The 26,796-nt window shown below is 40.6% G+C and overlaps 1 protein-coding gene across 1 annotated transcript in view; it reads right to left on the reverse strand.

Moving 5' to 3' along the window:
* FAM234B (family with sequence similarity 234 member B) overlaps positions 1-14,467 on the reverse strand; it is a 35,788-nt gene extending 21,321 nt beyond the window's left edge. The window contains exons 1-4 of the mRNA XM_027856391.1: positions 14,220-14,467; positions 4,912-5,310; positions 2,037-2,135; positions 751-939 (exon numbers count right to left, since the gene is read on the reverse strand). Coding sequence (XP_027712192.1) covers positions 751-939; positions 2,037-2,135; positions 4,912-5,310; positions 14,220-14,256 — 724 coding nt within the window. The 5' untranslated portion in view covers positions 14,257-14,467. The remainder of the gene's footprint in view (positions 1-750; positions 940-2,036; positions 2,136-4,911; positions 5,311-14,219) is intronic.
* Positions 14,468-26,796: the final 12,329 nt, after the last annotated feature.

Here is a 26,796-nt window from a genome sequence, read left to right on the forward strand (position 1 = left end):
GGCATTTAAAAGACTGCATCACAGGCTCAGAAGGCAATTCCAAAAGTGGAATTCTAATAACCGTACACATACAGCTCCCTGAGGTGACTACTTTATAAAGGAAACAATACCCACCTGAATGTACAAATTGTACATTTGCTAAAAATCTAGATATGTCGCTTCATTAATCACACATAATAGATATTTATTATTTTTACTCCAAAACTTTACCTGGGAGGAAAATCCAGTGACAAATGTGCCTCAACTGTGCATTTTACAAATAACATATAAGTAAGTCTAGTAACATATACCATTATTTAATTATTTTCAATTCAATTCAGGTTTCCTGGCTAAATAACCAAATTAGCATTGCTTAACAAACCATGATTTCTTCATGAATTTTTAAGGAGCTAAATTATATGTTTAAAATCAACTCCTGTGAGCCTATTCTGACATTACAAAACTTGGATATCTTTGAGGAAAAGATAATGGGGAGAGGGGGTTGGGGCATTTTGTATACCAAAGATCTCAGGGGATTTTTTGTTTGAAGAATAAAGCATTTTTTGTCCAAACTAAACAAAACAGCTTAATCTGAATTTGTTTTGTTCAATATTCTCTAATTTCTTCCCCGATACCCTGTAAAATATGTCTTTCATGCTAAAAAATTAAACTTCCCATCATGGAGGAGGGCAAGGGACCCCACTCTCTATTGGGATGATCTAATCCATTTTCATAACTCATAATTATTTCTCTGTGACATTTCATCTTTACCTGAAGTGGCATTGAGTGCACTGAGCAGCTTGGATATCCCAGTCACAAGACAGATGGCTTCTGCTGAGTCTACTGGAGTTAGCCTAGAACACTGTAAGCTTTGTACCTCCTCTGAGAGAGAAGTGGTCCAAAGAGTGCTCCCATTTACCCCTGAAAGAGCTAGCAGAGTGGCCCGGGGCTTAGGGACAGCTGAAGGCATATAAGAAAAAGGAAGAGAAAAGAGTTACCTGCTAGTATTGCACATGCACCAAAAAGTACAAGAAAATCATTCTCTCCCCTCAAGGAGTTTACAGTTATTTGGGGGTCAAAACAAAAATGTACGAAAAGTTAAACAATAAGATTTGAACAGTTGAAGACTGTTTCTCCTGTAAAATGAAGAGAGTGATACTTTTTAATCTATCTATGAATAACAAAATATGCTGCTCTTCATGGAAACAAACAATGTTATTGATCATTTGTTAGTGCTCTGAACTGTTTGTCTAGGGGCAGTGATGAGTTGGCATTTATCCATCTATGTGCTCTCACTCATCCCTCTTGTGACCAATGAATGGCGCATATTTATAAGGCAGCTGGCCAAGGGTATGAGTGCAATGGATCCATGGCCATGGATCAGAGTAAAGCTAGCTGGATCTAATGGACCTTAAATCCATGATTTTACTCATGGGCTTAAGTGATCATCACTGTGATTCCAACAGTATGGAATCTCAAAAGGCTGGAAGCCACCCAGCTTTATGAGCTATAAAAAGCTAGTAAAGAAAATCTTTTTTATGCTGAGAGCTACTAAAGCAAAGAAAAAATAAGCAAGAACCATATATGTTTTTTAAAAAAACTTAATCATGTTTTAAATAAATAAAATATTTCATTGATCCATTTTCTAAATTAAAAACAAAGAACAAAATTATTCAATAAGTAAGTGTGATGCCTCCTAATTGAAGGTTGGACCTTTTTCATACTCTATTTATGCCCAAATGGTTTGTGTGCATTGCAAAAAAATTCATATAAGAAATTTCTAGCCGCAAAAGTCAAGTTCAAAGTTTGATACTTTTGATGAACACCTAGATTTTCATAATGGGAACCCCAAATAAATGTCTTGGGACAAGAAATGTGAATGGATTACTTTCATCCTCAAGCAAAAATAAAAGTTACACCGTTTCATAAACTAGCTCTAATAATAATAATAATAATAGCTCCAATCCTCTTTAATGAATGTTGCAGCCATGTGGGGAGAGACATAAAGTTTCCCAAAAACTCTCCCAATCAAGTAGATTCAGCATCGTGTCTCTTACCTATTAAACTCCCATTTTTTAGGTTCACAAAGGAAAGCAGGACATCAGGTAATCCATCACCATTCACGTCAACCAGTTCCAGCAGAGAGAAGTCCCCACCTATTATATTGACAGAGGAAAAGAAGATACTTAGCAAATCTATCAACAAGTAAATGCCTACTATGTACCAGACACTCTTCTAGGCACTTGGGACACAAATACAAAAATGAAACAGACTTCATAAAGGAGCTTACATTCTAATAGAGAAACAACATGTACACAAATATATACAAAGTAATAGGGAGGGAGAGGTCAGTAACATCTGAGAGAATACAGAAAGACTTCAAGTAGAATGGGATACTTGAACCACATCTTGGAAAAAAAATCAAGGGTTTCTAAGAATCAGCAGTAAGGAGGGAGTGCATACCTCATGTGAGAAAGGGTCAAAGCCATGACACAAAGAAAGGACATTGTGCATCATGTGTAATGAACAACAGGAAGGTCAGTTTGGCTGGATTGTAAAGTGAAAGAAGGGCAGTGATGATAAGGCTGGAAAAGGAAAACTGGAGCCAGGTTGCCAAGAGTTTTCAATGACAGAGGAGTTTATGTTTGATCATAGAGGGAACAGGAAACCAACAGAGTTTATTGAGTAGGGGAGAAACATAGACTTGTGCTTTAGAAAAATCACCTAAGTTGCTGTGTGGGGTGGATAGACTGGAGGGGAGAACCATGAGGTATGGAGATCAATTAACAGACTGTTTCAATAGTCCAGGTGAGAGAGGATAAGGGCCTCAAACTAGGGTGGTGGCCATTTGAGCAGAGAGAAGACAGTTGCAAGAAACATCATGGAAGGAGAAACAAGATTTGGCAACAATTTGATATATAGGGTGAGGAAGAGAGAAGAATCAAGGGTAATATCAAGATTGCAAACCTGGGTGCCTGAAAGGATGGTGTTACCCTAAGCAGAAAGAGAGAATTCTGGAAGGGTGAGTTTGGTGGGTGGCACGTAACAAGTTCTGTTTTAGAAGGGTAACGTTTCAAATATTTATGGGACATCCAGTTTGAAATGGAGCTCAGAAGGGAGACTAGGGCTAAGTATTTAGGTCTGAGAATCATCTGCATAGGGATGGTAATTAAACAAAGGAGGACTGTTAAGGTTACCAAATGAGAGGGTATAGAAAGAGAAAAGGGGCCAGGGCAGAACTTTGGGGTACACTCACAGTTAGGGGTCATTACATGGACGACTGGCCTGCAAAGGAGACAGAAGAAGCAGACAGAAAGGTTGGAAGGAACCAAGAGAGAACAATGTCATGAAAACCCAGAGGAGAGAATATTCAGAAGAAAAGGATGGCAAACAGCATCAAATACTGCAGAGAGGTCAAGAATGATAAGAAATGAGAAGAAGCCTTCAGATGTGACAACTAACAGGTCATAGATATCTTTCAAAAAAGCAGTTTCAATTCAGTGATTAAGTCAATAGGACACAAAGGGCTTCTATCTTAAGATCAGAACAAGACGCCAGTTATAAGACTTGCTCTACAGTGGAAACCACTGGAATTTGTCACCCCATTCCCTAAGTCTGAGGAGGAAGCAAAAGTTAATGGTCTAAGATAAGATATAGAATCTTTTCCCTGCTATTTCAACTCAGTCTGCAAAGAGATCCCCAGGTCCCCTACTACTCATTAGTTGGGCCAACTTGCTGGTCTGGATGCACAAAGAACACAAAGGGGTACAGATTCCCATTTGTAGGAAGGTATCCCAGACCACAGACACCCTCTTATGCCTTAGGATGACTGAGGATGGATACAAAGGACTCACCTTGAAAGGAACAATTAAGCAGTTTCTGTACTAAAATAATTCAAGGAACTGGGGTGCATCTCAACCTTTCTTATTGGGAAACATGTAACTTTTTTTTTAATCTACAGCCTTCTATCTATCCATCTATCTATCTATAAGCTTGTTTGAAATACAGCCACTTCTGGAGTGGTTCTAGGAAGCACAGCAAGTACCATATTAACCACTCCCTCTGTACCACCCTCGCCATTTAATACAGAAAGCAAAGAAGAATAAATACATTTTTATAGAGGAAATGAAACTTGGCTAAGTGCCTTATACATGGGATAGCATCTTATCCCTGGATGATCAGGCTCTGGGCTGTACTTATCACTAGAAATCCACCTTTGTATGGCATTCCACTGCACTGGTGCAGAGGCGAGGAGTGTCCCACTTACACGTGTTTCCTCCTCTCAGAGCCTACTCCAGATCTGCCAACTGGACAAAGATACTGGAGGGCAATGCTTCCCCAGCGTGCAGCAGAAAAAAGTACCAGACTTGGAGTCAGAGACCCTGAGTTCAAGTCCTACCTATGCTTGTGCTTTGGGAAGTCAAAATTTACCTTTCTGTGCATCAGTTTCTTCATCTATTTACTTTGCACGAAGATTAAATGAAATAATGCATGTTAAATGCTTCATAATTGAAAAGTTACTGTATAAATGCAGTTATTACTATTACATTATGTTATACTATTATAATCAGACATGTGCTATACTATCATAATCTTAGACTACATGATTCAGGAAAAATGCTGAACTGCATTGGTGGAGGAAGCCTTCTGACCATGAGCTCCATGCACCGATGGAATCTCAGATCCAGTCCCATCCTCTCCAATCAACAGTAAACCTTATTCCAATGAGGTCACAGGTCTGGCACAAAAACAGAAAAAGCATTAGGTTAATTTTACCTACCCCCCAAGTCCCTCCACTTATTACCAAAAAATTTCTTCAAGAGTTTTGTAACAATTAGAATAAATGTAAATTAATTTTGATTGAAGAATCACGAGATATTCAGGGACCCCATGAAGTTTCAGAAATCTAGAGCTGGAAATAGTGCCACTCACCTCCTTCTGGGCCCAAATGGCGGCTCCACATATTCTGCAGATCTCTGGGAGGGCAAGGGATCAGAAAGGCACACACTAACACCAGGATCATTGAAATCAGGACAGTGAACAAGAAGATCAACGTGCGCACGTGAGACACAAATGAAGATGCCGTCTTTTGCTCCAGACTGCCAAGAGGAGGCAAAGGGTAGCCCTCCGTGGTGACTTCTGACAAATGCTGCTTGGCAGGCCCGACTCCTTCCGCATCGGAGTCAGGCTCTGGCCCTTCTCCCTGGGGGCTCTTCCCATTTTTGACACCCCCATTTTTCTGCTTTAGGTTGATAACAAGATCATCTTCACTTTCATCACTGTCAGCCTGGGTGAGAGGATCATATTCCCCTAAATCTGGACTCTTCTTCCCTAAAGACAGAGAGAGCTATCATCATTGATAAAAAGGAAAAAAGATAAACCCCAGATGAACTCTGAGCTCTTTAAAGGATGTATTCATTTATGGTCCAGACCAGTGACTTCACTGGTGTACCAACTGGATGAGAAAACCCCTTCCACTAATACATAATAACAATTACTCTGCAATTTAGAGTCCTAGAGAAAAACCTTGAGCACTGAGAGGATGCATGATTTACCCAAGATCAGGGGTGGGGAATTTGCAGCCTTGAGGCCACATGTGACCCTCTAGGTCCTCAAGTGCAGCCCTTTGGCTGAATCCAAACTTCACAGAACAAATCCCCTTAATAAAAGTATTCATTCTGTGAAGTTTGGATTCAGTCAAAGGGCCAAATTTGAGGGCCTAAAGGGTCACATGAGGCCTCGAGGCAGAAGGTTCCCCACCCCTGCCCAAGGTCATGCCATCAATATTTGTCAGAGATGACACTTGAACACAAGTTTTCCTAACTCTAAGACCAGCTCTCCTGTCAATCAATGCCTCTTGTATATCAATCAATCAACAAGCACTTATTAAGTACCCACTATTTGCCAAGAACTAAACTAGATACCGGGGACTGCTATCCACTAGGAGTAGATAGAAAGCTGGGCCTGAAACCAGGAAGACTCATCTTCCTGAGGTCAAATCCAGCCTTAGACACTCACTAGCTGGGCAAGTCACTTACCCCTGTTTGCCTCAGTTCCTCATCTGTAAAATGAGCTGGAGAAGAAAATGGCAAACCACTCCAGTATCTTTGCCAAGAAAACCCCAAATGGAGTCACGAAGAGCCAGATATGACTAAAATAACTGAACAACAACAAATGGTAGGCACTGGGGAGACAAATACAAAGAATGAAACAATCCCTGTTCTCATTCTAACAGGAGACACAAGAACATATAACTATGTAAATATAAGGAAAAAATATATATAAGATAGTTAAATACAAAGTAACTAAGGAGAGAAAGCACTAGTAGTTCATAACATTAAGAAAGATTCCATGCATAAGGTAGTGCGTCAGCTGAATCTTGAAGGAAAAGAGAGATTCTGTGAAGCAAAGGTGAGAAGAACGTGCTTCCCATGTATGAGTGACAGCCAGTGCTAAGGCACAGAGATAAGAGATGGTGTGATGTGTGGAATGAAAAGCAAGGTTAGTTTGGCTGTACCATAAAGTGAATGAAGAGGAGTAACTTAAAATGAAACCAGAAATGTGTACAGTGCTACTCTAATCCTCTGCTGTGGCTTAGAAGTCACTCTGCTTCCTTGAACACTACGCCAAAAGAATATAAGCTCAGGCGGGTCCTGCCAAGTTGTCATGGCATTTACTGTAAGTCCTAGCATGGATGATTATCTGAGCACCAGCCTAGCCAATTTCAGAGAGGATCGAGTATAAAGAGGAGAGCAAATCATGAAGTGGTTCCCTAAAACATGAAGAAACAGGACCATGGGAAGCTAGGCACCATAGGCAATGAGCCATCTGTGGAAAGAAAGACAAGCAGTGACAGGATAACCCCAACACCTGCTGAAAACAAATGATGGCAGCAGCAGAGCAAAGTAGTTATTCTTCTGGAAGCTGACATGGCAAAGACCAAGCTGCATGAAGCAGCAGCAGAGTCCATGGTGGGGAGGGGTAAAAGAAATCAGCAACTAGGTGCCATGCTGGCAAGGAGAAATGAGGCATGGGGTCCCAGCCCATATATACAATATAAAGTAACTATGAAATGAGGGAGGAGGGAGGTAAAGAAAAGAAGAAAAAAAAGCATTTATTAACTATATATATGCCAGCCACTGCACTAAACACTTTACTAATATCTCACTTGCCCCTCACAACAACCCTAGGAGGAAGACCCCAACTTTACAGTTGAGGAAACTGAGCAAACAGAAGTTAGGCATTCTAAGCATGAGGGACGGTCTCTGCAGAGGCAGAAGATGGAATGTGATATACAGGGAACAATAAGTAGAATAATTTCCTGGTAGGTAGAATATATGTACAGGGGAATAATGGGATATGATCGCGGAACCAGATTATTAAGCTTTTAAATGCCAGATGAAGGAGTTTGTGTTTTTTCCTAAAAGCAATGCAAAGGACTGGAAAAGGGAAAGACTGGAAGCTAGATACAGTACAAGGCTATTTCAATAGTCCAGGCAAGAGCTAATGAGTGCCTGAACTAGTGTGTTGCCTGTGGGAGCGAAGGGGAGACAGATTTAAAAGAAGTTGTAGAGATAGAATTGACAAAATCTGGCAACTGATTGGAAATGAGATAGTGAGGTGAAGCATATGACTCTAAGGTTATAAACCTAGGTGACCAGAAGGATGGTGGACCCCTAAACAGAAAGACACAAGGACACTTGTTTAGGATAATAATGAGTTTGGTTTTAGATATATTAAGTATGAAATGCCTAAAATTCATTCAGGTGGACATATAAGATTCAGTTAGGATGAGCTCATAGGATCACAGATTTAGGACTGGAAGGGATCTCCAAGGCCACCTATATCAACTCTTTCATTTTACAAATGTGGAGATTGAGGTCCAAGGAGTTCAAAGAAAATGACTTGCCAAAGCTATGGAATTCGTAAGCTTCAGAGCTGGAATTTGAACCCAGGTCCTCTGACTTCAGACCTAAAACTGTGCCATGGCACCTCAAATGAAGTCTGGATATATAGACTGGAAAGTCATCCAAATAGAAATGATAACTAGACACACGGTAGCTAAGGAAATCACTAAGCTTGTAGAGAGAGGAGACAACCCAAGACAGATCCCTGGGGTATGAGGATGCTTAGTGGTCAGAACATGGGTGCTGATCCCGCAAAGGCAGACTGAAAAGAAGTGTCAAAGTTATAAGAACCAGGACATAACAGCATCATAAAAATCAGGGCAGAGAATGTATCCAGGTCAATTGTTTTAAAAAGTAAAGAGGTTTGTTACTGGTAAATAAAGAGAACTGAAAAAAGACCATTGGATTCTGAATTTTTTTTTTAAGGAAGACAGCATGGACTGCTTTACCTGTTTGTCTTTCTGTACCCAGCATCTGACCCAGAAAAGGCACTTTAAGATGATTGCTGAATTAAAATGCATATCCAGTGCAGTTTTAGCATTAAAGGTATTTTACTATTAATTGGTGATAACTGATAATACAAATATATAGTAGCTGAAAGGCAGAGCGATGTAGAATATAAAGAAATGGCTTTGAAGTAGGGAAGACCTGGGTTCAGATCTCTGATGCATAACGGCGTTTTTAGTTTAGGCAAGTCATTTAAACTCTCAGTGCTGGAGACAACTCTCCAAGTTCATAAATTGTAGAAAAACTATTGGTCTTCATAAGGAGAAGCAGTTTTCTCATTTTCAGCTCAAAATCTTGATAAAACAATACTATAGCTATTAATCTATACACTCATATATATGTGTGTTTTAAATATCATATATGTGTTGTATATATAAGGTACAAATGTGTGCATATATATATACACATATGTATATATACTTATGTGTTTATACTTGCTCAGGATTCATGCTTGATAACTGAGTTATTATATAAATTAAAGTATCAATGACCTTGTAGGAAATAAGATTATTATCTTTAGACCCTCTGTGCCTTTTGTAACAAGGAGCATTCTTTTTTAATTAAAAGACTATATTTTAAATAGTATTCAGAAGAGAATTTCTCACACTTTAAACGCAACCTAAAATAGTACTGGGGTCAAAATAATATCACTTTGATATCACTGATTAGAGGCAATGTCATAGTGGAAGGAGCACTAGACTTTAGACCCAGAAATATGGATTCTGATTCCAGCTTTTTCACTGACTAGCTATTCCAGTCAACCTAACTTCAGGCTCAATTCTCTCAACTGAAGACTCCCTCATCTCTAAGGTCCCTTTGAACTCTTTGAAATACAGTAAAATCTCACCAATTCACTCTAAGTTAAAGAAAAATCATTCCAATTTACTGAGCAGCCTAAGTTGCAGAATACTTAAGAAAAGTAGTTGGTTGTTTTCTTAAGCTTAATGGAACTGACAACTTGCCATATGATTTATAAAAACTAATAGAAGCTTTAACAGATAAGGAATGTTTGTGTTGTTTACAAAGATACTTACAAACAACACAAACATTCTTTTAAAAACAAGGCTCCCACAGAAGTGGTCCTTAAAAACAATTCTTAGCTTCATTATAAAGCAAGTTAAACATGTCTTCTTTTTTATGTCTTTTTTTTGGGGGGGGGGCGGTTAGGCAGTGGGATTAAGTGACTTGCCCAGGGTCACACAGCTAGTAAGTGTCAAGTGTCTGAGGTCAGATTTGGACTCAGGTCCTCCTGACTCTAGAGCAGGTGCTCTATCCACAGCGCCACCTAGCCGCCCCTAAATGTATCTTCTTTATACTGTTAAAAGCTACTTACCAAACTCTTTTCCACAGATGGCATAAAGGTAAACTTCTGCCCAATCAACAAAATGCAAATTCTAAATTAGCAAAACCATAAATTAATAAGAACTTCTGAAGGATCACAGACTACACCAAGAGTAAAACACTCCTTTGCCACCAAGTTTCAGCTGCATTCTTCTTCCCCCAGTGCTCCCTTGTCCCACTGCTCCAGAAAGCTCTATTTTGAGGAAAGGTCCAGCCCAGCCAACTTTAATTCCCAAGGGTTCATCATTATGGCCAATACAAGCACCTTCTCCTGGGTCCATCCCCTCCCCCCACCTGCTTTTCAGTTTCCTTTTAATGTGTTAACTTCCACCATTAGAATGTAAGCTCCTTGAGGTCAGGAACTGCCACACACACACACACACACACACACACACACTCTCTCTCTCTCTCTCTCTCTCTCTCTCTCTCTCTGCTTCTATTTGCATACCTAGTGCTTAGTAAGGGCTTAATAGGGCAGTTAAGTGGTGAAGTGGATAGAGCACCAGGCCTGGAGTCAGGAAGAGCTGAGTTCAGATATGGCCTCAGACACATACTATCCATGTGACCCTGGGCATGTCACCTAACCCTGTTTGCCTCAGGGCATCTATAAAATCAGCTGGAGAAGGAAATGGCAAACCATTGCAGTATCTTTGCCAATTAAAAAAAAAAACCTAGATGGGGTCACAAAGAGTTGGACACAACTGAAAAAAACAAACAACAAAATGCTTGCAGAATTGACTTAAAGATACTAAGATAGACAATGATTTGCTCAAGATTGTTCTTAACTGACAATGCTGAATTCAAACTTTGTGCTCCAATACTCGAGTCATTTAGTGATTCGATTCTGCCAAACTTAACTATGAGTTATAGTTATAGCTTTATTTCCCCAAGTTATAGCTTGATTTTCCTTGCTAAAATAAGGGAGACTCAGGAAAAGATATAAATAATCTAGTGACCTATTCAAATACATCACAGCATAGATAAAAATGAACTTTCCACTGTGATTCATTTTTTTCCCTAGGAAAAGCAACTGAAAGGTATTGTTTATGGAGTATGCCCAAGAGTACAAATAGAAAGAGACATAAATAGGTGAGAAAGATGGGTAAGTGTAAACACAAAACTTCCCTAAATATTTCTGGGGAAACAAATCAGAGTGTGACAAATATACCTAAAGGGTGATAGGTTTAGGGGACCCAGGGACACAGATTCAGCCTAAGAATATATATTTTTAAATATTATTGTACCACCATGACCATTAAGGTAACGCTTAATTCTCAATTAAAAACCACTCACCCAAGCTTAAAACAGCCCTGAAAATCTGGAACTAATGATTAATAATCCCAGTAGTACATTTTCATTGTTACTAATTAAACTCATTATATGACAATAAATCAAATACCTTCCTCTTTCCTTTGTTTTTAATAAAAGTTTAATGGATGAAAGGTTCATCAGTAGAATTTTTTATACTAATGCTTTGGGGTCTGACAGTAACTCATTATTACCTCAGGCCCCTTTGGCCTAACTAAAGGCATTAACTGAGAAAATGATGAGATACACAGAATTACAGCCCACAGCCCCTGAGTTTCTAAACTACCACCATGCTGACTACCCCCAAAGTGTGAGACAATGAATAATCATATAAAAATTAATTTACATGAAATATAATGGATAATAATATATATGAAATATCAAGACATCAAGAAAAAAATAAAGGAAAAACTGACAAAAATAGCTCTGTACTTCAGAATACAAAGCAACTGGTTTCTAGATTTAGGAGGAAAAAAAAAAACAAGTAAGACACACCTGACTGCTTTAAACCATGTGCCTCTACACACAAGCCTAAAGAGTAAGTTGACTTTGGCAAAGTTTCACACCTTGTCAGAAGGCCAAGTTTCTGAAACTAAATACTTTGCTGCGTCTCCTAGCCCCAGGCTTAAGGATAAGAATTGAGAAGAACTCAATAGTTTCTGAAACAATGTCCTTCCTACATCCACATCTTCCAAGGATAACTAATGACCTATGCTGATGTAGAAAAAGGAATTTAAAGAAGAAATTCCAAATATTTTTTATACAGCCTTTCCCCTGTTCTGGAAGAGTTAAGTCACTCAATTTTGGAATTCCTGGTGACTGTGCTGTTCTCATTGCTGACAGTGAAATATATCTAGCCCTCTCAAGGTCTCTGACCATGCTTCTCTCAGTCATCTTGCAATGCAGCCCTGAGCACACCATCCCGACTCTGGCTTTCTAAATTATTTCCTGGGATCAGTATTCAAATCGACACTACTACTACTTCTGGAAAGAGTCATTCAATCCATAGCCCTATGATTCCAATTCACTCACCATTCCAGTAACTTTTTTAACTAAAATACCCTTCCCTAGTCATAACTCCCCTATGTGTAAGCCCCCAACTAGAATACAAACTCATAGAGGGCACAGATTGTCTCTTTCATAGCTATATCCCCAGCACTTAGCATAGTGCCTTCATAATATGAGCTTAATTCATTCATTCATTCCTGATCTCCAAACCTTGAGAGATACCAGACCAGAATGCAACAGGTTTTCATTCATATAAAGTCAATCAGTCTCATCACATAAAGGTATGTGCTACTTCCTAAATTTAAATTTCCCAGTATATTTAGTCCCTCATAAGAGAAACTGTGTAGCGTAGATAGAGTTGTTGTTCAGTCCTGTCAGACCGTGACCCCATTGGGTTTTTTTTTTTTTGTCAAAGATACTAAAGTGGCTTGCTATTTCTTTTTTCAATTCATTTTGCGGATGAGGAAACTGAGGCAAACAGGGTTAAGTGACTTGCCCAAGGTCACCCAGCTAGTACCTGAGGCCAGATTTGAACTCAGGTCTTCCTGAGCACTGGCCTGCCCTGTGCTCTTTCCACAGCACCAGCAGATAGAGAGCCAATCTCAAAAGCCAGGACCATGTGGGTTCCCGTCCCACCTCTGGTTATGTGACCCTGAGCATTTCATTTAACCTCTCAGTGGCCTAGACAACTCACTAAAATATATATGTAACAGAGAAAGTGCTGACCTGCCTCAGCAGTACAGGCAATTCTTTATATAACTGAAATTACAGGTCTATTCCTTGTTTCTACATTAATAATTATCCCAGTGTCCTTGTGACCTAAAATGCAAGTACCAATATAAAGATTGGCTTTAGGTGAAAGAGAAAGTTTGGATACAAAACAGATTCTCACTTCCAATGACAAAACCTGGTTGCATAATTAGGCTGCAAACTCCAAAACCGTAAGGGCCCAAGTCAGAGTGTTATGTCAAGGAACAAACGATTTTTGATGAAGCCAGTGAAGGGATTCACTTTTCCCACTATCAGTTTAATGTCAATGTTAAGGATATATATGTGTGTATGTATGTATATACATGTATATATGTATATATCTGAATTACTTTTTTTTGAAGAGAAGTGTTTCGATCAGACAAAACAAATGACTGGGTTGTTATTTGAGTGTACATCTGTATTTATTTCTGTTAGAGGAAAACTAAAGCATAGTCTTATCCCGGTGATGATAGCGGACTCATTTTGTAAGCCCAGCAGTTCTGGGGACACCATCATCACTATCAACTCCTGAGATACCGCCTTCAGGATTGCAAAACCCCAGCTGACAAAGGGAACTGAAATGAACGCCTCCACGCTCACTTTCAGGTCGTTACCTTCCTCCCCTCCCCCATTCTCCACCTCCTACGTCTGAGAAGAAAAAAAGAAAGAAAGAAAAAAGCCTGGCGCTCCGGTTTGACTCCTGAACCCCATCCCCCATTCGGCTCCACAGAAAGTGCTGGCGAAGAGGAAACCTTGGGTCTGCAGAGCTCAGACCTTGCTTGGCTCCTGCGTCCCGGCAGAGCAGCCGTCACGAGCTAGTTGGGACTGGGGCTGGGGCTGGGGCTGGGGCTGGGGCTGGGGCTGGGGCTGGGGCTGGGGCTGGGGCTGGGGCTGGGGCTTCGGGCGCGGGTGCGGCGGCCCCTGACGCTGGTGCTGACCCGGGTGCTGATGCGGATGCTGGAGCTGAGGATGCTGGGGCTGAGGATGCTGGGGCTGATGCAGGCGCCACGCCTGGTCCCGCGGCCGCCGGCCCCTCGCCCCGTCCCCCCCAGCCGCAGCCCCTCGCCCCATCCCGCTCCCGGGCACGCACATCCACCCAGGACTCTCTCTCAAACACGGACCCCATTTCCTGGGGTCCCTTTTCCCGAGCCCGGTCAACGAGCGGACCCCGCGAGAGGCGCGGGGAGGTGCCCGTCTCCCCGGGATGCGCCGGCCACCGGCGACCCCCAGGACCCGGCTTCTGCTGCCTCTACTTTCCTCAGCCCCGATCTCCGCTCCCGCTCCCCCTCCCCACTGAGGCGGGGCACTACACCCTGGGGTCTGCCCGGCTTCCTCCTCTTCTTTCCCCTCCCCAGCCTGAAGGAGCCCGAGGTGGATGAGGGGCGGGGGCGGGGTGGTCCTGGAGACCCGTCTCTTTACCTGGGAGCTTGAGCGCACGGGACAGCACGGTCGCCATAGCTGGGGCCACTAACGCGCGTGCGCGGAGCCCCACAACCCGACGGGAAATGAAGTTCCCCGGAGGCCGAGGCTCAGGCGGAGCGCGAGACTGGGCTCTGCGGAGGAGAGCGTAGCTGCGGTCTGTCTAAGAGCTTGTAAGCAGCTGCATCTCGGGGTCCACCCGAAGGCGTCTCTGAGCACTACCAGAAAGCCAGACAGTCTCTGACTGTAAAAGGCACAGTACTTGCGCATGCTATTAAATGTGGACCCAGCACTGGTCTACCCCCGCTTCCCCCTTCCTCCTCCCCTCTTTTTCTCCTCCCATCCTCCTGCCTTTTTCCCTCCTCTTTCTCCCCTCCTCCTCCTATCCTCCCATCCCTCCTCCCCTCCTTCCTACCTTTCCTCTCCGTCCCCTTTCCCCTCCTCCGTGCCCTCCTTCCCAGGTGGACCTGGCAGTGGTTCACCTCCACCTCCCTCTTCCTCCCTTCCCCTCCCTCTCCCTTCCTTTTTCTTCGTCCTCACCTCTTCCTCTTCCTTCCCTTTTGCCCTCTTCCTGCTCTTCCCCTTCTTTCTCTTCTTTCTCCCTTCTCCCCCTCCCCCCTCTCCTTTTTTCACTTCCTCCACCCTCTCCCCCTCCTCCTCCTACACCCCATTCTTCGACACTCCTCTTCCCCTTCCTCTTCGTGTCCCTCTCTTCCCCTCCTCCTCACCTTCCATCTACACACACACACACACACACACCCCTCTATGGATACATGGGTTTGAACTACGCTCTCTCCAAGCTGACTAGATAATTCCCCTGGTCCTGGGCCAAGACAGAGCAAGTAGCAGCTGGGCATACACAGAAAGGGCCTGGTATTTTCTAGGCTGCAGGTTCTTTGGGTATAATCTCCCTCTCCCTCCCCCATGACATCACACACTTACCACTTTGTTTCCCTTACACTGCAGCCTGGACATTCTTCCAGAGGGAAACAGATATAGGAGAGTCTGACATGAGCTTTGTGTTCCCTACTTCCATTCAGTCAACCTGGAGGTTGAGATCACCCTGACCTAACTTCACCCTATGAGGCCCGAGTAGCATTAGGTGTTATTTGGAAAGTTATAGACCCCCTAAGAAAGAAAGAAAGAAAAAGAAAGAAAGAAAGAAAGAAAGAAAGGGAGAGAAAGAAAAAAACAGTCTCAGAGGACATAAAACAAAATGGTGTTCAATCTTATGCTTCTTCAATGATGAAAGGAGAATGTTAGAAATAGCCAGCACTGACATAATGCTTTAAGGTTTGCAAAACATTTTACATGTCTACATGTTGTCCTCACAACCTTAGCAGATAGGTGCTATTATTATCCCTTTTTAACATATAAGGAAACTGAGGCATAAAAAAGTTAAGTGACTTGCCCAGGTAAGATTCAAACTCAGGTCTTCTTAAGTCCAAGTCCAGCATTCTGTGCACTGGTCAAAGAGTGTTAAGAGGCACAATTTAGGCCACCCATCAACATTAACTTAGTTGCTTGTATTCTAAATGTAATATCCTTGCTCAATAGCCAATCAGTGCACATACTAATGTTGTTGTCCCCATTTGGGGTTTTCTTGGCAGAGATACTGGAGTGGTTTGTCATTTCCTTCCCCAGTTCATTTTACAGATGAGGAAACTGAGGCAAATAGTTATGTGACTTGCCCAGGGTCACGAAGCTAGTAAGTATCCGATGCCATGTTCAAAAAAGTCTTTCTGATTCCAAGGCCAGTGCTCTATCTACTGGGCCACCTAGATGCCCTAAACCAAATCATATTAATCATGACATTCTTGCTATAAACCAGAAGGAAGTTGCAACTAAATCAGAAAATCATTAAGAGTCTTCTTGGAGAGGCAATAAAGGAGTTGATAGCGTTGCTTCCATTCTGCACCCAAAAACAACATGAAACTTCATTTCATTTCGTGGCCAGCTCATATTGTAGTAGTCACGATTTAAGGGAGGTAAATCCTTGAGCAGGGGGTCAGCCTGTCGAAGGGATGTATGTAGATAAATAAGATCTAGAACACCCAATTTTACCATCTCCAAGAATGACTGCCTTTTCCACCTTTGGGCAAAGCAGGAGGAGGGCTTTGACTGGGCATTGACTCCTCCGCTCTCTTATCTCCAAGAAGAGTATTGAGCTGGAATTATATCCATCTATTACACATCAAATATTTGCAGTCTATGGGTATAATGCTCTTTTAGGGGTTCAGAATAAAAGCCACTTCCCCGATTGCTCTAAAAGGGCTTACTCTCAGCAAGTTTAGCTTACTCCCACCAAATGCTTGTTACACAACAATTGTGGATAGTGAACAAACACAACCATAGACTTTCTACTGAGCTATGATCAATCTTCGCCAATTATCTCACATTTAGCATGTCCAAAACAGAATTCATTATCTTCCCCTCCAAACCTTCCTCCCTTCCAAACCTCCTATTGCTGTAGAATGTGCCACACTTTCTCCCAGTAACACCCAGCCCCATAACCTCAGTACCTTCCTGAAATCCTTACTCTCTAATACACATCCCACAAATTCAATATATTACCAAATAAGCCTTTTAACTGATGTCTCTACATCAAGGCTCTATCCACTCCAGTCTATCTTCCATCAAGCTGCCAAGGTGATTGTTCCAAACCGTAAGTCTGATAATGTCTCTTGTGGCTCACTGTTGGAAAGTTAGTCATTGTTCATGATTATACGATACTTATGACTATATTATATAATAAAAGTTGTGATACTCCCTAAATCAATTTATAGCTTTGATGTTATACGCATCAAATTATCAAAGAGTTATTTTTAGAGCTAGATAAAATAATGAAATGTATTTGTAAGACTAAATGGTCTAAATTAGAATATCAATGGAAATGATGTAAAGAAGTAGGATTAAAGAAGAAATAGCACTCCCTGGCCCATAACTATATTATTAAATAATAATGATCAATTTGGTACTAGAATTGAGAAGTAGATCAATGAAACAGACTAGATAAATAAGAATCAAACAGTGAAACTCAATAGCCTTGTGTTTCTAAACCAAAGAATATAAATTACTTGTGAAATAATTCTCTTTTTAATAAGAATTTCTGGGAAAACTTAAAAACCAGTTGGCAGAAATTACATTTAGACCCACATCTTATACCCTATGCCACAATTACAAAAGGATATGGCAAATATGAAAGGGCACATCATTTAAAAATTAGAGGAAAGTAGAGGGAGGTACCTCTCATAGCTATGACTTGGGGGAGAATTTTTAACCAAACAAAAGGTCAAATATATTACAAAAGATAAAACAGACAATTCTGATTACATGAAATTTAAAAAACCTATTTCATGAACAAAATCAATGCACCTAGGATTAGAAGGGAAACTGATGATTAAAATCTTTGCATAAATTATCTCAGATAATGGTGTTATATCTAAGTATCTAGAGAATTAATACAAATATATAAGATAATAGAGTCATTTCCCAGTAAATAAGTGGGCAAAGTTTGGACAAACAGTTCTCAAAAGAATTGTAAATTATTTTTTATAATAAATTTATTTATTTATTTTTCGTTTTACAACATTCACTTCCACAAGATTTTGAGTTCCAAATTTTCTCCCCATCTCTCCCCTCACCCCACCCCAAGACATCGTATAAATTGATATAGGCTTAACATGTACATTCACATTAAACTATTTTCACATTAGTCATGTTGTAAAGAATCATTAGAACCAATGGGAGAAACCATGCGAAAGAAGAAATAAGACAGAGAGAGCGTGCGCAAATAATATGCTTCAATCTGCATTCAGACTTCATAGTTCTTTTTCTGAATGTGGATAGCATTTTCCACCATGAGTCTTTTGGAGTTGTCTTAGATCCTTGCATTGCTACGAAGAGATAAGTCTATCAAAGTTAGTCATCACACAATGTGGCTGTTACTGTGTACAATGCCCTCCTGGTTCTGCTCACTTCACTCAGCATCAAGTTCATCTAAGTCTTTCCAGGTTTTTCTGAAGTCTGCCTGCTCATCATTTCTTATAGCACAATAGTATTCCATTACATTCATATACCACAATGTTCAGTCTTTCCCCAATTAATGAGCATCCCCTCAATTTCCGATTCTTTGCCACCACAAAAAGAGCTGCTATAAATATTTTTGTACATGTGGGTCCTTTTCCCATTTGTATGATCTCTTTGGCATACAGACCTAGATCTGACAAGTAAACTGTTCCTTGCTCTCCTAATTTGCTTATAATTTCATCCTTTATGTCTAAATCGTGTACGCATTTTGATCTTATCTTGGTATACAGTGTAAGATGTTGGTCTATGCTTAGTTTCTGTTCTACTGTTTTCCAGTTTTCCCAGCACTTTTTGTCAGATAGTGAGTTCTTATCCTAAAAGCTGGAGTTTTGGGGTTTATCAAACAGTAGGTTACTATAGTAATTGACTACCATGTCTTGTATACCTAACCTGTTCCACTGATCTACCACTCTATTTCTTAGCTGGTACCAAGTAGTTTTGATGATTGCTGCTTTATAATACAATTTAAAATCTGTATGGCTAGAGCACCTTCCCTTGCATTTCTTTTTATTAATGTTCTTGATATTCTGGACCTTTTGTTCTTCCAGATGATTTTTGTTATTATTTTTTCCAGCTCTACAAAATAATTTTTTGGTAGTTTGGTGTAGCACTGAATAAGTAAATTAATTTAGGTAGAATTGTCATTTTTATTATATTAGCTCAGCCTACCCATGAGCAACTGATGTTTTTCCAATTATTTAGATCTGACTTTATTTGTGTGAAAAGTGTTTTGTAATTTTGTACATATAGTTCCTGAGTTTGTTTTGGAAGGTGGAATCCCAAATATTTTATAATGTCTACAGTAACAGAATTTCTCCTTCTACCTCTTGATGTTGGGCTTTGCTAGTAATATATAGAAATGCTGATGATTTGTGTGAAGAATTGTAAATTATTAACCACATGAAAAATTACTTAAAGTTAATAAGAAAGACAAATTGAAATAACTCTGAGATTTTATCTCACACTAAGCAAATTGGCAAAGATAACAAAAGATGAAAAGAATCAATGTTACAGGGTAGGAGACTGTGGGGAAACAGACACATTTGTTGGTGGAGCTCTGAATTGATCCAACCACTTTGTAAAACAATTTGGAATTGTAGAGAAAAGGTGACTAAAAGGCCTATATTCTTTGAACTAGAGATCCCACTGTGAGGTTCATATCCCAAGAAGGACAAAAGCATATGAAAAGAGCATATATATCACAATATTCATAGCAGCCCTTTTTGTGGTAGCAAAGAACTAAAAATAAGATGGGTGTCCATTGATTGAGGAATTATTAAACAAACTGAGATATATGAATATAATGGAATTTTATTAAATCAGAAGAAATTATAGAACATATAGGCTTCTGGGCTTACTCTAAATCATTAGTTCTTAACCTTTTTTGTTTCATAGATCTGTTTTGCAAGCTGGTCAAATCTATGGACTCCTTATGTAGCTTAAATTTAAAATTGAAGGAAATGCTAAATTTACATACAAATATGTAAAATGCTTTGCAAACCTTAAATCACTATATAAGTGCTAGCTATTGTTATTATTTCAGTTAGAAGTTAATGAAAATAAGGATGTAAAAATTTTTCCCATTCAGATTGACAGATTCACCCTAAATTCACCCACAGATCCTTTGAGAGACCAGGTTAAAAAACCCTCTCTAAGGACTAGGCCTCATAGCAATTTTCTACTCCATTATACTCTTCCTACCCCAGCCCTGTGTAAAAATGTGATGCACTTGGCAAATCAGAGTGCATCTTGAATTCATTGTCCATCCAATACAGAAAAATTCTCTGAGATCCCAGAAAAATATTACATTATAATGCTTACATTGTACTTTCACCTCTTTCTCAAGTGCTATAGGGAAAAAGTCTCAAAGCAGTCAGTGTGTCACAGATGTTAGGGTACAGTATACAGGAAATTACATTTTTCCCCTAAATAAAGTTAAACAGATTCAACAAACAAAGAATATTTTTTATTAGATTGCTGTTTACTTAGAACTTAACAAAAGCCTATGTAGGCACTTTAAATGGCCTTCCCTAACCCAAAGGCAGCAAAAAGAAGAAAAAGACAAAGAAAATCAAGTTTCCTATCTCAGAAGGAAGCCTGCTTACAGAGCTTTCTTTCCACCCCAAGAAGCTCTCCTTGTAAAAATTTAAGACCTGGAGTCAACCAAAAATCACACCTGCACCCTCAGGTGAAAACCACACCAAACTGACTTGTGCTTATGTAGCAACACTGACCAGGTGCTTAAACAAAGTGGCACTGTTGAAGGGGGGAGAGGGGAATTAGAGAACTTCATTGTTCCCCTAAAGGTACTCACACTTGATGGGTATAAGCTATTAAAATTCTTTGGATTAAAAATCTTCTCCAGGGATTCTTGAAACACATAGAGAATCCCATAAGGCATGTACAAAATCTCTAGGTGTTCCTTTCCTACACAAGACAACCAAATCTTCTTGATCCCTCAACATAGCCCTCAAATTTTCTCCTTGGAAAAGGAATTTTATTCCAAACTCAAGCAACAATGAGACAAGCAGTCTCCATTTGAGAGGAAAAAAAATAAGATCAAGTAAGGCCTAAACACATGTTGAGTTCTCAAAGAGATTAAGTACTTGGGCTTAATTTCTCAGGGTTTCTAAGCTATCTGGCAAACCTTGTCCTATGGACCCACAGTCCACAGGAATCTCACAGTTAAGCAAGGAGTTTATATCAATTTAAAAGGGCAGGGAAAGAGCCTTTATGAGCTAAGGTCCAATATTTTCTGGACTCAAAATCCATACTTTTCATATTAGCTGAAGTACTAGTACTGAGTACAATATACACAAGTGGTTCAAATATGCGAGTTATCACAGAGAAATTGTCACAAGGAAATACCCAGAAAACTGACTTTACAATTTACAGCTTAGTGTAAAAGAGGGGGAAAAATTTTTAATTTTTCTCTAGTGGATCTCTCAAACTAAGGATTTCAATAAAGACTCAGGTAGAGAATACTCCAAGTTGGTTCTTACAAATGCAAAGACACCAAAATGCTTCCAGGTAAGGCTTGACATATAGCACAGAGAAGGTCTAGATTTATCCTCCAAACCCACAATCACACTGGCAGGTCAAATACACATTTCTCCATTACACATTTCTGAAAGTCGACTTCTCAAGCCTCCAAATGGGTAGACACCGGGGACAGAATATTGCACAGGCTTTACTGGACCTTCATTGTCTGGTCCCCATCCCCCTCTTCCCTGCATTTACAAAATGATGAATATGACAAATTTAAAAGAACATAGGAAGAAATAGGATCACAGATTTAGAGCTAGAAGGGACCTTAGAAGTCATCAAAGTGGGTCTCCCTCCAACACATAAAGTGATTTGCCCTGAGTCATATTGCTAGGACATATCTGAGGCACAATTTGAACATAGGTCTTTTTGACCATGGGAACAACTAGATGGCAAAATGGATAGAGTACCAGGCCTGGAGTCAAGAAGACTTGAGTTCAAATCTGGCTTCAGATACTTACTAGCTGTATGACCCTGGGCAAGTCACTTAATCCTGTTTGCCTCAGTTTCCTCATCTGTAAAATGAGTTAGAGAAGGAAATAGCAAACCCTTCCAGTTGATCTTTAAGTAAACCCCAAATGGGGTCACAAAAATTTGGAAACAACTAAAACGAACAACAACAACAGAGATTGTGATCAGCCCAAGATCCTTCAGATCATAAGGAGCAGGGCCAACATTTGAACAGTAGTCTTCCCATTCCACAGTCAATACATTTCACCATACCACGCTGCCTCTTTGCTGGAAGGCCACAGAGGTTTTCATTTCCACATATACTTTCTAATAAAGCGGGAGTACATTGATTCCAGTTCACAAACCAATATTTATATCCTGCAAGCCTTCTTAAGGGTATAATATATTGTCTCTCCTCTAAGCTTTTAAACCTAATCTTCCTTCTAATAACTCTCTCACTGGAACAGATTATGCTTGAAAGTAATACAACAAACACAAGGCAGACATATGGAGGTCATCAAAGAATTTGGTCACTTTAGATCTATGTTTACCATATACCATATACTAACACTTTGGATAACATTTATTGATTTTTTTTAGAGTCTCAAAGGGGGATTAAATTAAAATACCAGAATTATTGTACCACTCACATAGCATATGTAGTATACTGACTTCTTTTGGGGCAGGCCTAATACCAGCACCCATTAGTTCAGGTTTGTTTTGGGTACAAAATGAGTCATTCATAAGTCATTGAAGTTAACAAAAGGAGGCTTACTTAATCCTAATATAGCAAGGACAGGGAAGAAGGATATAGAGGCACTTAGCTTCTACAGACAGGGTTCCTCTTATTTACATATGAAAAGGTGTTTCACACAATCTTCAGACATCTACCAAGTCCATAGGGCTTCAGTTCCACATAGATTTTTTTATCCCTTAAGTGAACAAGAATCTGGGTCAAGGGAAGTAAGGCATAGTCAGGTAGGTCCTGGGGACAGTTAGTGGTGCAGTAGATTGAGTGCCAAGCCTGGAATCATGAAGGCTCCTCTTCCTGAGTTCAAATCTGGCCTCAGACACTTATTAGCTGTGTGCCCTTGGGCAAGTCACTTAACCTGTTTGCCTCAGTTCCTCATCTATAAAATGAACTGGAGAAGGAAATGGCAAACCACTTCAGTATCTTTGCCAAGAAAACCCTAGATGGGGTCATGAAGACTAGGACATGATTGAAATGACTAAACAACAAGGGAAAAATATTCACTGTTGTAAGGATAGGGAGAAACCCTGGTAGATATTGCTCCTATCACATACTATCCCCATAGTGACAAGGTCTTAAGGATCTCCTAGAGGACTTTTCATGATTTAAATGCTTTTGGGGGTTTTACTGGACAATCCCCCTGGCAGAGACAGCACTAGGGGGGAAGAAAAAGAAAAAAATTCACAGTCATACCTCAGCCCAAAAATTACCATAAAGAAAAAGAATAAAGCAAAAAGAAATGTGGCGAACAAAAGCCAGAAAGACTAGACTTTTTCCTCTCCCACTTGGAAGGACCAAACCTCAATGATATAGTACATATGATGGATAATGTCAAATCTTTGAAATTCACAGTGGACTTCCCTATGCAGGAAAGTAAGGGTGAGCCAATGAGCCAATAAATCAATGAGGCAGAATAGTACCAGGAACAGATGATGGCACCTCTAATATGCTACAGATTCTTTTCCTGAAGAGAAAGTGAAGTGGTAACAGTGAGCAGGAACAGCTCCAAAAACATCAGAGCACTGATGATGACCCTTCTGGCATAGTAGTAAAGTGGCAAAGAGGTTGTAAGCCTCTTGCATCCTACCTGTCCCAGGATCTAAGCTGATGGAACCAAGATTCTCCCAATAAATACCACCACCCACTCAGCATTCTATGGCTCACCCACAAAAACTTCTCCCTCCCTAAGAGCCACAATAATGGAATGATATGAAATCTTTGCCCCCTTACAAGCCTCTACGGAGGGGCTGCCCCCTTTTTCCATGAGGGCTAAATAAGGACCCTCCTTCACTCCTATCCAGTGGCTAAGAATTACTACCAAGTAATACAATCAAGTAAATACTCATTCACCATAGTTATGTAGTGACAGTTTCATCTCACCTACACTACTAGAAAGCAAGGCACACCCCAACAATATTACCCTTTCTTCCCCAAAATCCTTTTTGGGAAGGAGTTTTCCAAACCATCCTAAAGTAAAGAAAGTCAACTGAGGAGGACTTGATATATTTCTTCAAGATTTTTGGAGACCTTTGAGGGGGTAAGGACTTTGAAGCCAAGGCAGTTCTGAACTGGGAAGGAATAAGGAAGGGCTGCAGAGGATCAGACAAAGCAATCCAATCCTACTAGGTAAGCCTCCCTGGAGACAGGAGCTCTGAAACCACTGAACTGGAGAGCCTTTCATCATCCTAGGCTGGCACTGATTCATCACAGACACAGCTTATGAGAGGCAGTCAGGTTCATGATGATGCCACTGTTGATGAGCAAGAGCAAACTTCTTATTGAAATAGAAGAATGCCATCTTGCCAACTGGGGACAGACTGAGGATCACTTATTTGGGTTAGGGGTACCAGCTGGTCTAAGGAACCCTAATCAGCAGGAATAGCTGTATTGCCCTGAGTGAGGTGGCTCATACAGTCCTGTGTCCAGTACAATATATTATGCCCACCCAGTGTCCGTACTGGTAATGAACCTACTCCCCATTACACAATTAGTGCTGCTTTTGTAATGGCTGCAACTTGGTTGTTTAGCATATATTCTCTGATGGGTGCTACTATGCCCCCAAACAGCTATAAAGAGTGGAACGGAAGACATCAGCAAAATTCTTCCATTGGTCTTGACTCAAAAAGAGAGAGCTTCTGAATATTTAGTCCTATTCCCTCCAGGTACCAGACCACTTTGCCAGACCGATGACCACTATCTAGGAACTAGCATAAATGAAAATCTTTTTTTTCATACCTCAAGTGCCTCTCATATGCCAGCCATACAGCTCAACCCAGTGGAAGGATTTCCTAAAAGTCCTATTCCTTAGGGGGCAGCTAAGTGGCAGGGACAGCTAGGTGGTATAGACTCATCCTCCTGAGTTCAAATCTGGCCTCAGACATTTACTAGCTGTGTGAACCTAGGCAAGTCACTTAATGCTGTTTGCTTCAGTTTCCTCTTCTATAAAATGAGCTGAAGATGGAAATGGCAAACTGCTCTAGTGTCTTTGCCAAGAAAACCTTAAATGGGGTCACGAAGAGTCAGACATGACTGAAATGACTAAACACGTTACTCTATTACCAGATTAGTGACTGCTGAAGTATAGTTGCCTATGTCTTTCTAATGGTGAATGAAGCCATTGGTAAACCAGGAAAGAAAATGGCATTCTGCAAGAGCCAAGTCCTTATCAGTAGGGACCTATGGGGCCAGTGAAGGAATTAGAGTTCCTGGACTATAGCATAGTCACCACCTGCTTGCGAAGGACACCAATGGGACCCAGATAAATAACTTTGAATGTACCATTGCTATTTAGTAATAAAAGCCTATTGTATCCATCTTCTTGGGAGGAGGAGTGGCATTTTGCATTACCCAGTCCATTATAGGCAACTCTGGATAAAGGGTGATTATATGACCTTGTATCATCTGTTCTGTAACACCTTCAATCCAATTACAAGCAAATAACTATCTTTTAAAAGCAGTGTAATGAACACTTTGGGAAATCTGCACCTCCTAAAGCCTGAGAATCACTTCTTCAGGCCACTCCTTGGGGTCAGCCAAAGTTGCCACTCCCCCAATCTTTACGAACAAAGACCATCTGAAAGACGGGTTTTGCAGGATTATAAAGGCCCAAGGGGAGATTTTGCTGGACAGTCTGCTTTAGATCTTCTATGTTTTTAGCCTGTTCTAGGCCTCACTTGAAAGAAGCAGACTTGCTAGAACTTGGAAAATGGAAGCCATCACCATACTGAGTATGGGGTTATGTAAATTCTATAAGACCTGAAAAGTCCAATAAGTTTCTGAACTTTTTTCTTTAGATATTGTGGAAGTCATTAATTTATCCCAGGCTGTCCCTGAAATTCTCATGTTTTCCCTGTCCACTGTATTCTCCAAAACTTTACTAAGTAGATTGGACATCGCATTTTCTTGGAACTGGTTTTCCACTGCATATCACTTACATGGGCCACTTTTCTATCTAGGGTCTCTGCCACCCTGGCTTCAGCTGGTCCAGTCAGTTTCATGTCATAAGCATAGTAGTATATATACATCATTGTCCAAAAGAAGAGAGGCCTCTTTCAAGTCTCTGTCTACCATAATGTGACAGTATAAAGGAGAGTTCAGGTAGCCCTAGGGAAGGACAGTAAAAGTATACTGGACTCCTCGGGTGAAACAAAATTGTTTCTGACTGTTCTCAGCCATCAGAATGGAGAAAGAGAACATTAACCCCAGACAACTCACCCTGGGCCTTGGCTACCTAGTCTATGACATTGATGAGGTCAGGAACAACAATAGTGATGGACATGATGACGTGAAATCCATCATAAGCTGCCAGAAGCCATCTGCCTTCCTCATAGGCAGCACAGAGTTGCAAGGGGATTTGCCATAATGAAATACTCTAGTTTCCTTCATCACTATCACTAGAGAAGAAATATCTTTCACCCCTGGGAATTCAGTGTTGTTTGGGTCTACTACTACATGATATGGTTCAGGCAATTCCAGGAGTTTCCATTTGATTCTACCAACAATAATCTGAAAGGGCCCATACAGATTCTGATTCCCAAGAGCTCATGGTACTCCTTCCCTTCATGGTCTGCTCTCTATAGCTTCCCTTGAGTAATCTGAGTGTGACAGGGACTGTAGAGGATGCCTTAGGCTTATATGGACTTCAAAGGCCATAACTCCCCTATTGCTAAATTTACCTGTATAGTTTTACTAGCATTCCCATGGGCTGGCCATCAGTTGCTTTCCTATCAATCCCTTGTTTCA

Source organism: Vombatus ursinus, unplaced genomic scaffold (assembly GCF_900497805.2).
Source record: "Vombatus ursinus unplaced genomic scaffold, bare-nosed wombat genome assembly UNPS02011431.1, whole genome shotgun sequence".
Classification (NCBI taxonomy): domain Eukaryota; kingdom Metazoa; phylum Chordata; class Mammalia; order Diprotodontia; family Vombatidae; genus Vombatus; species Vombatus ursinus.